This window comes from Crocodylus siamensis, chromosome 7 (genome assembly GCF_052110815.1).
Source record: "Crocodylus siamensis isolate JL-2025a chromosome 7, ASM5211081v1, whole genome shotgun sequence".
Lineage (NCBI taxonomy): Eukaryota > Metazoa > Chordata > Crocodylia > Crocodylidae > Crocodylus > Crocodylus siamensis.
This window is the reverse complement of record NC_143401.1, coordinates 87,334,132-87,347,394: the sequence shown is the minus strand read 5'-3', so window position 1 is coordinate 87,347,394 and position 13,263 is coordinate 87,334,132. Positions and strand designations below refer to the sequence as shown.

Sequence of the window (13,263 nt, the reverse complement as noted above, 5' to 3'; positions counted from 1 at the left end):
TTCAAAAAAGAAGCTCTGTGCAGCAAGAGTAGATTAACAGTTCCCCCCCTCCCCCTTTTCTGCTTTATTCCCGGCTGCTGCTGTGTAATTTAGTTCACAATTCATGGCCATGCTGGGGAGGGCTGTACTTTGTATTCGGGTCCAAGTCAGCATGCGTATTGCCAAAATAATTGCATTTATTTTCACCAAAGATTGCTTCAGGAAATAGCACTCATCTCACTGAATGCAAAACAGAACCAGACATGAACCTGTCTGTAATGCAGAAAGGCTTGCCTTGCCAAACACAGAAACTAGGTAAGGGCCAACCATTACCTAGTTGGCAGCTTGGGTTCAGCATTGTGTAGGGGTTGTTGAAAAGTATCTTCTAAAAGGAAGATTGTAGGAGCGTGTGCATATTTCCGTCTGTCCGCACTGAGGGAGGGTGTGCAGCTGCAAAGCTATATCAAAGGCATCTAAAAAGAATCCCTAACCAGTTTAACAGAATGACAGGAAGCCAAGTATCCATAAAAAAAAGAATGAGAAAGGCCCCCTTTCCAAGTTGGAATAGTCTTCTGTCATTTCCCTCTCTATTCTTTTGCCTACCTGGCAGTGCCAAGCTTTCCATCTTTGCCCAGGAATGACTGAGCTTTAATTACTAGCTTGCTCTCAATCGAACATCCCGTGTGTGATCCGTAAGGTCCAAAGGTTCGAACAAAACTCCGTGGACTAATGGGAAGGGCTACTGCCGGTGTTGGCTGGGTAAGAGATGAGCCGTGATATTGCCATAGCCCCGGTGAATCCAATGTGCAGTTCTGGCATCTGTATTTTTACAAGGACATGGGTAACTTGAAGAAGATGCAGGGAAGAACCACAAAAGTTACTTGAGGCCTGGAGAAAACTTTGAATTAGGAGCCCTACACTGTGCCAACAGTGTGCATTGGCCCAGGTATCCCCACCGCAGCCCAGCTACCTGCTCCTGCTCACACTTTCCAAACCCACCAATATGCTGTCATGGACACCTATTCTGTGGTGTCCTTCGACATTGCCCCAGAGAGCCACGTGAGGAAGGAAGCTAGGGATAACCTCAGAACAGCCTTGCTGCTGTTTTTTCTGGCTTTGGGACACAAGGAACAAGAGTGGGTCCGTGAAGTGTGTCCTGTCCCAACTAGGACACACTGCCACCCTGGTGTAGAGGTAACGTTAGTGCTCAATCTGGTCAGCTTCTCAAAAAAGAGTTTGAGAAGTGACTGGATTATGTTGTGCAATGGAAAGAACCGACCAAGCAAGTGTTATAGGATCTTCATTCTTCGGGAGAGAAATACAGCACGACTTGATGACCCCAGTGAATTCTCCTGAGAGCTAAGGTGCACCTTTCCAACCATGAGTGTAATGAACCAGTGCCGCAGACTACCAAGGGGAGCGGTAGATTTTCCATCATCTCCAGATCAAGGCTGGAAGTCTCTCTGATGGGCTCAGTTCAAGGGGAGCTGGGAAATTTAAGGACCTCAGATGTACAGGAGGTCATACCAGAGAACTGAGTGGTCCCTCCTGGCTGCAAATTCGACGATGGTAAGAAGTGACAGCTGTTGTGCTTTAGTGCTGAAGCTGGGCAATGAACTTAGAGACTTACCACATGTTGTTAAATTGCTGTGAAGTTTGAAAATGGATGAGCGTTGCAATAATGTTACCGCTTCCTAGAAACCTTTGTAACTGCATCAAGAACATGTGCTTCAAGTGTCCTAAATATCTGAATTTCCACCTTCCTTTTCTCTGTTTTAGAGTAGTTTCTTCTCTTTGGTTTTAGTTTTGGACTGACAGCTATTAGCCTGTTTCAGAGCTCTTTATCTTGGAAGACAGTTTTCTTGCTTCTGCTCTTCTTGAGGGAAAATACAAAATTGTGCTTTTTACTGGCCTGATATTGGCTGTGTATGAGAGAGAGAGAGACAGACCAGGGACAGATGGCCACTGTTGTTCCTGTCTCTCAGTCGTTTCCATCTGATATATCCTGCTCATTGCAGTTTTGTAGGCTACAATATACCAGTACCACCAAGGAAGACAAAGCCAGCAAATGAACAATTGTTTTTAAAGGGCAAGGCATTTATTATTTAGCCTCCCAGACCAGAATCAAACGTAAAACCAGAAGAACCAAATTAAGCCTTTACTGGGCTTAAAAACTTTACTCGCAGAGAATCAAAATTGCCCCTTGCTGGAGTGCGCCAAGACAAAACAAATGACCAGGAAAAACCACAAAAGTAGGCTTTTCATTAAAAAAAAGAGAACAATGTTTATTGGTGGGATTTTCTTTCGGATATGTACAATACTAGTGCACGAGCATTATGCTGACAAAAAATTCCAAACATCACAAAGTTACTTCCAAAGCCTGGAAGTCCAAACAGCCAAGTCCTTAGTCGGAAACTAAGTCAACAGGAACAAGTCAATAGTGGCTTTTTGTGTTTTTGTTCTTTTTTTTTTTTTAAACAACAAAGTACCTGCCAGAATGACTGTGCAAAGACCTGACACGTAATAACCTGCAGTGAGATGTACAGAAATCCATAAGACAACATAGAATTTACACAAGATAACAAGGTAAATATTTGTATAAGAACTTCCTCCAAAAGTGGAAGCATGTGATAGCTGGCTAGTTTGGGAGGGGGGAAAAAGCTGGAAAGTACTAGCACAGGATGCCCTCAATTTGTAGTCTACATTCACAGCAAACGTCAAGTCTTCTAGCTCCGACGGCTGCCAGTATCCAGCCTCCCATCCGCAATTAATCCCTTTATCATCCTGATATAATAAAAATACATTTAATCCAAACTTCTCGTTCCATTTTCTCTCTGCTGTAGTTCTTGTCAACTTGCATTATACAAATATAACACAAACTGAGACATACCCTCAGGAAAAAAGAAACACTCACACAGTTTCCCAGCATGAGCCAGATTAATCACAGCTAATCATTTTAATACTAAGCGATGATACACATAACATCATATAAACCCCATTAAGCAAATTCTGTGGCGATAACTCTTGACGGGGGTGAGGGAAGAGAGAAGTAATTGTCAAAAAATTAAGCACTGAATGTATCCTGGTGCTCTAACATAGTTTCTTTCACTGTTTGGCTGTAGCCTGCGTCTTACTTATCCAGAAACAGTGCGGTGCACAGAGAAGAGCTAACACGCCTTGTGCATATGCCTGATCTCTACAGTGAATTCTCCAGCTAATACGATGGCAATTTGCTGTTTAAAAACTGTTTTCCTTCCATTGTTACCCATGAATACTCTTCTCTAGGCTGCTAAACAGACTGTAGATCAGATAAAAGTGGTTTCTGCATCCCTGAACGCCAGCGCTTCACCCACCCATTGGTGTCTGCATTGCGGCTCCTGTCCTTGCACCATGTACTATCTTCACAAATTGTTAAGGATTTGGGGTGCAGCCTCTAGCAGAAGGATTACTAAATCTAGCCAACTAACAATGGAGTGAAAAGTGTCTGTGTCTCTCAGCTTGTGATACTCATGGGAGCAGACTTACCTGTTTCAAAAAGCCACCAGTCTCAAAGGGCTATAAACATGCATAAAATGAGCAAGATTTCTCTCTTTCTACCTACCAACCTGTTTCCAGTCTCTTTTGTTCCTGAACACTTTAAAGGCTGCAGGCTTTGCTAGTCAGGCAAATGCTGCGTCCGTCACCCATCGCTTTTGTGTCTTCAGTCTGTCTGCTGCCTCGCACCTGGGCTTTCAGCCTCCGTCCCCTTTCTCATGCACACATTCAGGAGAAGAGCATGACATTTTGATAGTTTGAAAATTACCTTGGTTTCATCAGGTTTTCTGGCTTCTGTGCCTGACAAAGTTTACATTTCCTAATGGCTCAGTAGATATCTTTTAAGGCTCCCAATGAAGGGTAAGCATGGTGGGCAAAAATCGGTTTCTTATGCTTGCTGTATATTGTGACCATAATGGGTGAATGGCAGTGAGCGTGCAAGCTTGGATGGACTTATTTCTCTGTTTGAGTCTGTAAGAGAGAGCCTAGTGTTTTGCTGTAAGTGAATTCAGCACTTGCTTTGACAGCCCAGTTTGTGCCTGTACAATAAACAGCACAGGTAGTGGCAACACACTGCACAACCTCTTTCTTGCTATATAACCATGGTTGAAATGTCTGTTCCTGCTATATAACCTGCTCCAGGTGTCACTTGTTAAACCCAACCACCCCCAGAGCAATGAGGTCTTAGGTAACATGAGCAAACTGCCCAATAGGAACTGGACTGAGTCCATTTACCTAGGATGGACTTAAACCAGTAACAGAGACCTGAATAGCTCTGCATCCTATTATCAAATCCCTTTGTGCCAGACACTGAAGCCCAGAATATTAGGCAGGTAAACTCAGAGGTCCCCAGTGTATGAGGAAATTAAGAGTAAGGAAGGAATTTAACCGAGAAGATTTTATACAACAGCAGATGAACAAAAGGGAAAACATTGGTATTTATTATACCTTGAACAGCAGATCTTTGGCGGTCTCCTTCAGCTGTCTAGCACACGTCATCACAGAGCCACGCATACCACGGTGGTATTGGTGCCCAGATTCAAACATCGCTTCCCACAAGCCAAGAAGCACGGATACGAACATAGCACCAAGATGCTGCCTCTAATTACCTATGTTAATTCACCACGTCGGCTCCTAAATCCACCAGCTTGGAGAGGCCTGAAGAAAAGTAGGACCTGACTTGGTTAGGTGCTGAATCCCCTCAATTCCCACTTACTTGTGTAAGACCAGGGAGTACTTGGTGCTCAGCATGAAAGCCGAGCAGGAACAGTTTACTACGGCATTCTGGTAGAAACCCAGTCACAGTGACAGATGTGACCCACTTTTTCTCTAATTCTAGGAAATTCCCTTTCTAGGCGATTAGAAGATGAGGGAAAACTGGAGGAAAAATCTTGCTGAAGTGGGTATCCACTTTGGCTGCTCTAATCTAAGCAGTAATTAAGTCCAAGTGGCTGTATGACAAAATTCAGCTGTTGGCACTTGCCAAAGGAAAACAGCAGAAGCTGCAGCTGCTCTGGTCAAACGTGCTCCGGGAACTGCAGGGACTAAAACCTTGGCTGAACAGCAACACATGACAGGACACACTACAACCCATACTGAGACAAAACACTGTTGAGACATTAGTTGACCCCTTTTGTGCTTTTCCCTTTTAAGCTCGAGACTAGCTCGAGGCTGAATTTTGAAGCTCTTGCCCAGATGCTACACGAACCTCAAGAATGTGCTTGAAAAGCCCAAGCTTACTTCAAACTAGAATTGGCTTATACTGTCCTGTTGGGAAATGCTCATTTCACAACGTTGTAGCCATTTAATTGAGAAATGTTATAAAGGAAATGGTTCATTTCCTGAGAAAGGGACATGTCGGCACTTCCATCCTGCATGCAGATGAAACCAAATTTCACAAATTCTATACTGATCAGCTATAATTAAAAACAGGACCAAGAAAATTGGACAGAAAACTCTTAATTCACAGATTCTCAAGGCAAGCAAAGGAGGAACTGTCACGAAGGGTTCACGAGCGACACAGAGCACCTTGCTCATCTGGTTTGTGTCAGAGAAAAGGAGGATTAAATGGGGAAAACTGTTGAGGCAAACCTTATAAGGAAAGCACAGTGTGGTTGGGAAGGAAACAAATGACCTTCCAGCGTCAAAGGAGAGGTTATAATGGCTGCTAATTGAAATGTCTGAGCAGGAACTGAGCTGTTAAAAAAAAGTAAATATTTAAAAATAAGAAATCTTTGACAGGCCGCTGGGTTAATTTTCCTGCCAAATTCATCAGAAGCAAATACTTGGATCTAATATTATGGAGAGTGCATTGGGATCTGAAACACCTCAACAGGCTGAAATATGTAATTGGGTTTAGGCTCTCAGCCAAGCAAGGTGGCTTAGGATACAGGATCTGGTTTCCTTTTTTTTTTCTTTTTTTTTTAGTTTGAGGGGTTTTGTAATTAAATGTATATTGTTCAGTAGGTTACATTCACCACTGATGTTTAAAAAAAGAAGTTGCACCGTATAAATAGCCAAAAAACCCGAACAATTAGCACAGGTAAATGTGAAACCCTTGATTAAGTATGCTCATTGTCATGTTTTTGCTACCCAATTCAAAAGAGCTCTTCCTTCGAATAATAATCCGTGGCCCAGGCCAGCTCTTCTCTATCATTTTATTCTGTTTCAGCAATAACGAAGCCCAGCTGTCAGCACAAGGCACACGACTTCCCGGAGGAATGTCGTCTTCTCCCGTGGTGTTGTAGCTGCCATTCCTCCCTGGAGGTGGGCTTACCTTTCATCCAACAGTCTCTGAACTCATCTATTGCTCTGGTGTGCCACTGCTTCTCCCATTTGGTTAGGTCATGCTCTACTTCCTGATGCTCATTCCTCACAATATTGACAGTGCCTTATTAGGATGTCTGTGTAATAGTCCTAACTCCTGGAGGAACAGGGAAGCGTGGGAGACTGAATGTAAGTGAAGGTAGGAATGAGATTTGCATGGGTTTGTTTTCTTTCTGCTTTCCCCTTACTTCCTATTAAGCATTGCAGTTGTTCGTGCTGATAGTTCAACGGTTCAGACTATAACATTCCTCAAATTAGGAATGTCCAAAGGCTCAGTCTTATCAGGAGGTCATTTAATAAATAACGCTCCCCCGAAAAAACCTGGAAATAAGTTTCTAGATGGAGGCAATGAAATGGTTTGCAGCTGATTAAGAACTCCTGCCTCTTCCAAGTGATATTTATGAGTGAAATTGCTTGAGGAAAGGGGGCCCGTGCATCAATGCAGCCCCAGGGATCCATTTTTGCGAGGTCCTGAACACCTTCAACGCCCATTGACTTTAATACAATTTCAGGGGACCTGGCAAAGAGGATTTAGTGGTGCACTGGGACCCGGGCAGGACCTCCGTCCCTTGGTGACTTTCACTCTGACTGCAGACGCCGTCTCTCTCTTCCCTTCTCTCGGTTCTTAGTAACTGAAAAAGATCTCCCTTCATCAGTGTCCCTGTACTTTCCCTTTGCAAGAGCTTGGGAAATTCAGACGTATGTTAAATAGTGCAAAATCTTGACTGTGTATCTCTGCACATTGTGCATTAGGTCTTTAATGTGCTATCTTTAAAAAAAAACTTAAAGGGTGATTATTCACTATGAAAAGTGGAAATTTGCATTCAGGACCATTGACTCTGCCTGTTTCATTATGTGATTTACTTTACATAAATAGCTGGCTTAAAAAAAGCCGTCCAGATTAAAGCCTCCATCATCAATAGGTACATCCTTTATGTGGATGGTCGCTTGCCTACTGGTAACAGAAGCACACTGAATAAATATGTGAAATCTGGTCCCAGCTTGTTTGCCTAGGACTCAATCCATGCAGTCGCAGCAGCTGGGAGCAGGGAAAAAAAAAGAAACAATTTGCTTACTTCACTACTGTAGCAAATGACTGTGTTGACAAGGTCACCATCATCCATGCCACAGCCAACTTCTGCAAATCTCCCAGCATTTGCATGATGACGTCTGGAAAAACCTCATTAAGTATCAGGGTCGTAATTTTATCTCCTGATCTGTTTAATAAGCAATTTATTTTTAAATTAAGAGTTCAGTATGTTTTCAATTTTATGCAGAAAAATGGTGTGCTTTTTTTTGGTGAATGGTAGGCATGGCTGTCCTTACAACAATTGCACGATGAAAAGTAACTCTTCAGTCAGGTACTGAACAATCAGAAGTTAGTTATCAGAAGCTAGTTATTCTATTGTTTACAATATAAGTGATAGATAACTTTTATTCTGGATCATAATATCTCAGTAATAATCAGTATAATGTAGAGATAATTAGTGATTATTATTTAATTTAAACAAATGTAGAAAAACTTTAAAAAGGTGTGCATTGAACTAGTAAGATTATTAAAATTCCAGATATTACTTGACATATTTAATGTGCTCAGTACAAATAATATTTTAGGGAAACCTTTGTTGATCAAAGATGGGTTTAATCATTTCAATGTTTATGGATTTGTTTCTAAAATATTTTAATTGGGTATTGTCAGGCTTTCTAATTATAATTCTGTAGTCATTAGCATTTCAATATATTATATTTCCAAATCTTTTGGACATAAAAGTTATTATTTTTTTTATCATGGATCTAGTAATCTTTTCTTGCTGCCACTATTTTTTAATAATTTGATTAGGTCTTACAAGAAAAGCAACAGCAACCACAAGGGAGTTTGCTAGTAATGATACACTATACATTTCTTCTCCAAAAGCAGCTCTGATGCCTTTGAAAGTAATTTGCAGTTTCTTATCTGTACAGAATTAAGGAGTAATAGTGTCGAATTTGTTATGTTTAGTGGAACGCAGTGTCGTAGAATTCATTTAGAGAATGCTTGGTTGGAGCCTTGTATTACAGGACCCCATTTTAGACTACAAAAGTGAATTTTTGAATTTCTTAGTTACTTTTGGCAATAATAACAATTCCCAAAGATGGATAGGTCAACAGTTTAATAATTTGCTAGTGAGATGTACATTTTGCACACTCCTAAGCATTGTTCTAGTTTATAATTCAGCAAGCTGCAGTTTATATTCCTATTGCAAACCACTTATCTAGACATTTCAAACTAAGCCTGAGCACATTATGTATGTTTTGAGGCAAAGGCATAAATCCAATGTGATGATCTCTTTTCCTGGCAAAGTTCTCTCCTACTTTCAATACAACCAAAAACAGCTTACTGTTGATCATTTCAACATAACTCCTTGCAACAGTCACCATGCCATCACAGCTAGGTATAAAGACAGCCCTTGGGGAAAAATGCGCCTATTTGATGACATTTAAAGCTTTAAAGAATCCCTTCCAGATACGGCTGACAATATTCATGATCACTCATTGGCTATTGGTGTTAAAACCAGAGTGATTAAAACCCAGGCAATATTGCCATTAAAACTAGTTGAACAATTTTATAGGCCGGATCTTGCAAATTGGCATTCGTGTCAGCAGTTCCATGAGCTGCAACAGAACTATGAGCAAGAGTAAAAGCTACTCCCACGGATGAGCTTTGGGTGATTCTGCCCTATAATTGGGGAATGACCCTTTATGTTGACTTCAACAAGGTAAAAAATGAAAACCAGTTTAAACTCTACGCCACTATTTTACTTCCTCTTTTCAGATTCTAATGTGTCATAAGAGAACGAAGGCATAAAGCTCCTTTAACTTTTAAAATGGATATTACTATGCAAATATAAGCAGATAATGCTGTTTTAGTAGAGGAAATAAATCATATGTCATTTATTAAACCAACAGTAAGGTACCCGGACTATATTATTACAATAGAAGCATAGAAGACCAACAGTTGCACAGTTGAAACCCTTTTGCAAAGTGTCTATGTTCATCCTCAGATTTAAAGCAGTTTAGCGTTACGATGCCTTCACAATGGTTGCTTCTTGTTAATCTTCCCCCTTATTAAGGCTAAATGATTTTAATTAAAAGATAAAAGTACTGTTAGAAAGTTTTATACCACACTCTGTTTTATGAGATTTTAACTGAAAGACATACATTATACCTGTCTGCGACTCATAATGGCTTCTCAGCAGGGAATGCAGAACCACTTACAGTACATAAACATTTAAGAAGGAGAATGCTAATACAATGAAAGAGTTAAACATCGGTAGCAATCTATCGAAGGAAGAAGTGTCAGAAAGTCCACACTCTGGGCGAACATTCACCATGTGAGAAAAGCCTGGCATCCTTGTTAGTCTGAAGTTCATTCCATCTGGAAACCAAAACCATTAAATGAGATAAATAGTATCTTAAGAAAACCGCCATCTTCCTTCGCAGGGAAAGGCCAGAATCAAAATAATAATAATACTTAAAAATAATCCAAACAGGTTGCTTTACAGGCAAATTTACATACCGTCTCTTTAAAACACCGCATGCCCAAAAGCCTTTTGGGTTTGGAATGTAGCACTGCCTCGAGTATTTCACCGAGCCTCTAACTCTCACCAGAAGCTTTTTGAAACAATTCTAGTTGAAGGAAACTGTTTGAGCAGAGTGCCTCAACTTAGCTCGTAGAACTGGAATTTCAGATAAACAACAGAGGACAGGGAACAGATTTTTTTTTTTTTTAAATGTGTCCTTTAGTTATGCGGCTACAAGGTTTCTGATGAACTTAAGAACAAACAGAGAGAGAGTGCGATTGTCATCAGAATAAGCAGTGTGCTTAGATTGAAGCTTCTAGGGAGGGCGAATGAATTCTCTGCAGATATGTGACTGGTGGAGACTCCTGCCGTGCTGTCTTTCCCAATAGCGTTCTGCAAAAGACAAGACACTTTCCTGGGTCACTGCTAAGCATTTTCATTATACTGTAAAATATTTAGACGGACTTCATAACATTCAGCTTTTGTTTCTCAGCCCCTTGCCCTCTAGCGTCATGTATTTCCCCGTCCTCAATTTAAATATATGAGGGGCATAAAACAGAATATGAAAAAGACAGCAGTATAAACATGGGCTTTGGTTGTAACACCCACGGCACTTTTAGGGGATGCCATCAGCATAGTTAGGCCAAAGAAATGAGAGTAAATAAAAAAAAAACAAATGACACTCTGAGAGCGAGCCCATCTGGAAGGTCTACTCTTCTGGGAGAAAGCAGCATTTGAAAGAGATCTGTATTCAATGTGGAAATTCATTTCTACAAAGCAGATGCTACGCTTGCAATGGGGCCCATCTTCTGCAGTCAACAGAAAAGACTGATTAAAAAACAAAGCACTGCTGGGATTGCAAGAGCCAATGGGACCACCATCACAGTAGCTTTATGCTTGGGCCCATCAGCCCTGCCACTATCTATTTCCTTCCTTTTGTCATTTTTTCCCTAGTTATGCTTTTCCTCCTCCAGTGGTGCTGCAGTGACATACTATAGGCAGCCTTCATGTGCACCTCGAGAACAAAAGTGGACTTGACAGAGTATAGATCTGGCAGGGAATGGGTAGGCACATGAAGGGGGGAGCATACGAGCAGTAGTACTCCTCTGCTTGACCCCAGTAAATGGCTAAGCAATACCACAGGTACTCTGTCAGTCAAACCAGTATGGGGGCAAGGGAGAGGGGAACTAGCCTTCTCAAAGCAAGAGGGACGGGGGGGGTGCAAAAAGCCCATCGTGGATGGATGTGGCAGGCATAGCTCAGACATGATATCTGCTGGGGGGGGGGTCGCAGTTTGTACTGTACTGAATTCTCCCCACAGCCCCAGGAAGAACGCTGGGGTAAGTCTCCACAGCTCTCCTTACTTGCAATCAGTCAGTTTATCGGTCCCAAACTAGGTAACTAAACTAAGACAGTCTTCCTTAATAACTGTGACATATTAAGAGACAACATATACCTTTACAGCTATACAATTAAAAACAAATGCAGTGTATTTTAGGGCCTACTGAAGGGAAACAGCCCTCTTGGTCTTTACAGAAGTTCATGTACCATGCTACCGGACTTTACTTATGTCCAGCAGAAAATTAAAAACAAAGCGTGATCTAAAGAGCTGAGACTGCAACATGGAGCTCTCATCATCTGGACCAGACCAGTAGGGCCAAAAAGCTTTGACCATCTGACATTTATTTAGTGGCTTTAACAGTGGAGTTGTTGTTTGGTCGTCCTCCAAATGACAGCCACCCTGCCATGCAACTGCCGTTTTTGGCACTAGTGCAGTTTGCAGTCTTATTCCGCGTTCAGTATGGACACATGTGTGCAACTACTGCACGTGCTCAGTAGGCTGTGTGCTGCCTGGACAGGTACACGCATATTTGGGTGAACCTAAGTCACAAAACAGTGGCAGCAATAGGGCACTCGCATGTTTTAGTTCAGTAGTCTAGTCGTCAGGGCACTTACCCAGGAAACAAGAGACCATGTTCTAGACCTGCCTAAACTAGAAAGGGCTTAAACCTGGATCTCTCCAACATCATAGCATAGCACCCTACCCACCAGACCAGAGGTTGTCTAGGCCCCTCTCCAGTCCTTCTTTTGAGGCTGTCCCCTAAAGCCAAGAGACAGTGCTTTGTGGGGCCAGGAGAAGGAGTATAAGCTAGAGGGTGATTGGCATAAAGAGATGGATACTGCTCTGGAAAGAAGATGGGCCTGGGTCTTTGTTCCCAGTAGAGCAGCAGATGCTTCTCCACTTCTTTTAGCCAAAGACTAAGAGCTTGAGAAGGGTTTTCTTAATGACTGCTCTGCTAGCAAGTGGGAGAAACACTGGTTCAAACCTCCTCCCTGGGGCAAGGGGGCTTTGAATTTGGGTCTGTTGCTTCCTGGGGGGAGTGCCCTAACCACTAGGCTACTGGACTACTACATAGGAAAGGTGCTTCTCCCTGGCTTTTGCTGGATTTAATTGCATGACTTACACTCAGGTATATATACGTGTGGAGCCACACACCTGCTTGGCCAGGGGGCAGTACCCACGAAGACAGTTGTGCGTCCACATTGTATGTGGAATAGGATCACAAACACTGCATTAGTGCCAAGAATGATAGCTACGTAGTTTGGGTAACTGCCTAGTGAGCATGCCGAATGAAACAGGATTCTGCCCCAGCTTTCCACACAGTAAAAACACCATCACAGTTCCACTAATGGGACTGCCCAGAGTCTCAGTAGAAAGGCTGCAGACTGATAGGCATGGAAACTGAACTAATCTCTCACCTCTGGGGGTGGTCCCCTACGGGTAAGAGTTCAGACTGCCTGGTGGAAAAGCATAGGGGAAGGCTTCTCGTCTCCAGGGGCTGTCAATCTGCCTCTGGATCTATTACGGGAGTGGCATTTCATTTACTCTAAATCAGTCTTCTGTCAGCCATAAAATGAAGTCTACTGTATTTCTAGGTCTTGGTAAATGCCATATGATTATATGTTCCCGCATATTATTAACTAATTACACTTTCAAGATGCAGCAGTAATTACCATGTAACCTGCAAAATCATGTACTACATGGTAATTAAAATGTTGTTACATCACCACTGTATGGTACAAAGGTAATGGCTACCTTGGGCCCGATTCTGAGCTCCTGATTCAGGCGAAGCTCCTTTTATTTTGAGAACTTGGCGCAGTCATGATCAGATCGATGGTAGTTTTGTCTAAATAAATACTTCAGGAGTTAGTCGGGGGCTTCTATATTAGAGTGATATTTCTGCTCCAAAATATAAAGTACTATTTTAATATGGCTCACATTCTTACCTCGTAACAGAGGTCAGTGTCGACAGATGCATTGGATTTTTGCTTCTGTACCTATAGACAAATGCAAAAATTATTC

The 13,263-nt window shown here is 42.0% G+C and overlaps 2 protein-coding genes across 2 annotated transcripts in view; one reads left to right on the top strand and one right to left on the bottom strand.

The window, feature by feature from the left end:
- The window catches only part of ATRNL1 (attractin like 1), a 1,104,086-nt gene that overhangs the window by 1,057,420 nt on the left and 33,403 nt on the right, over positions 1 to 13,263 (top strand). The gene's annotated exons all lie outside the window — the stretch shown is intronic.
- GFRA1 (GDNF family receptor alpha 1) overlaps positions 2,433 to 13,263 on the bottom strand; it is a 217,417-nt gene continuing 206,586 nt past the window's right edge. The window contains exons 8-9 of the mRNA XM_090056526.1: positions 13,188 to 13,238; positions 2,433 to 10,292 (exon numbers count right to left, since the gene is read on the bottom strand). Of these exons, the coding sequence (XP_089912652.1) occupies positions 10,131 to 10,292; positions 13,188 to 13,238 (213 nt within the window). The 3' untranslated portion in view covers positions 2,433 to 10,130. The remainder of the gene's footprint in view (positions 10,293 to 13,187; positions 13,239 to 13,263) is intronic.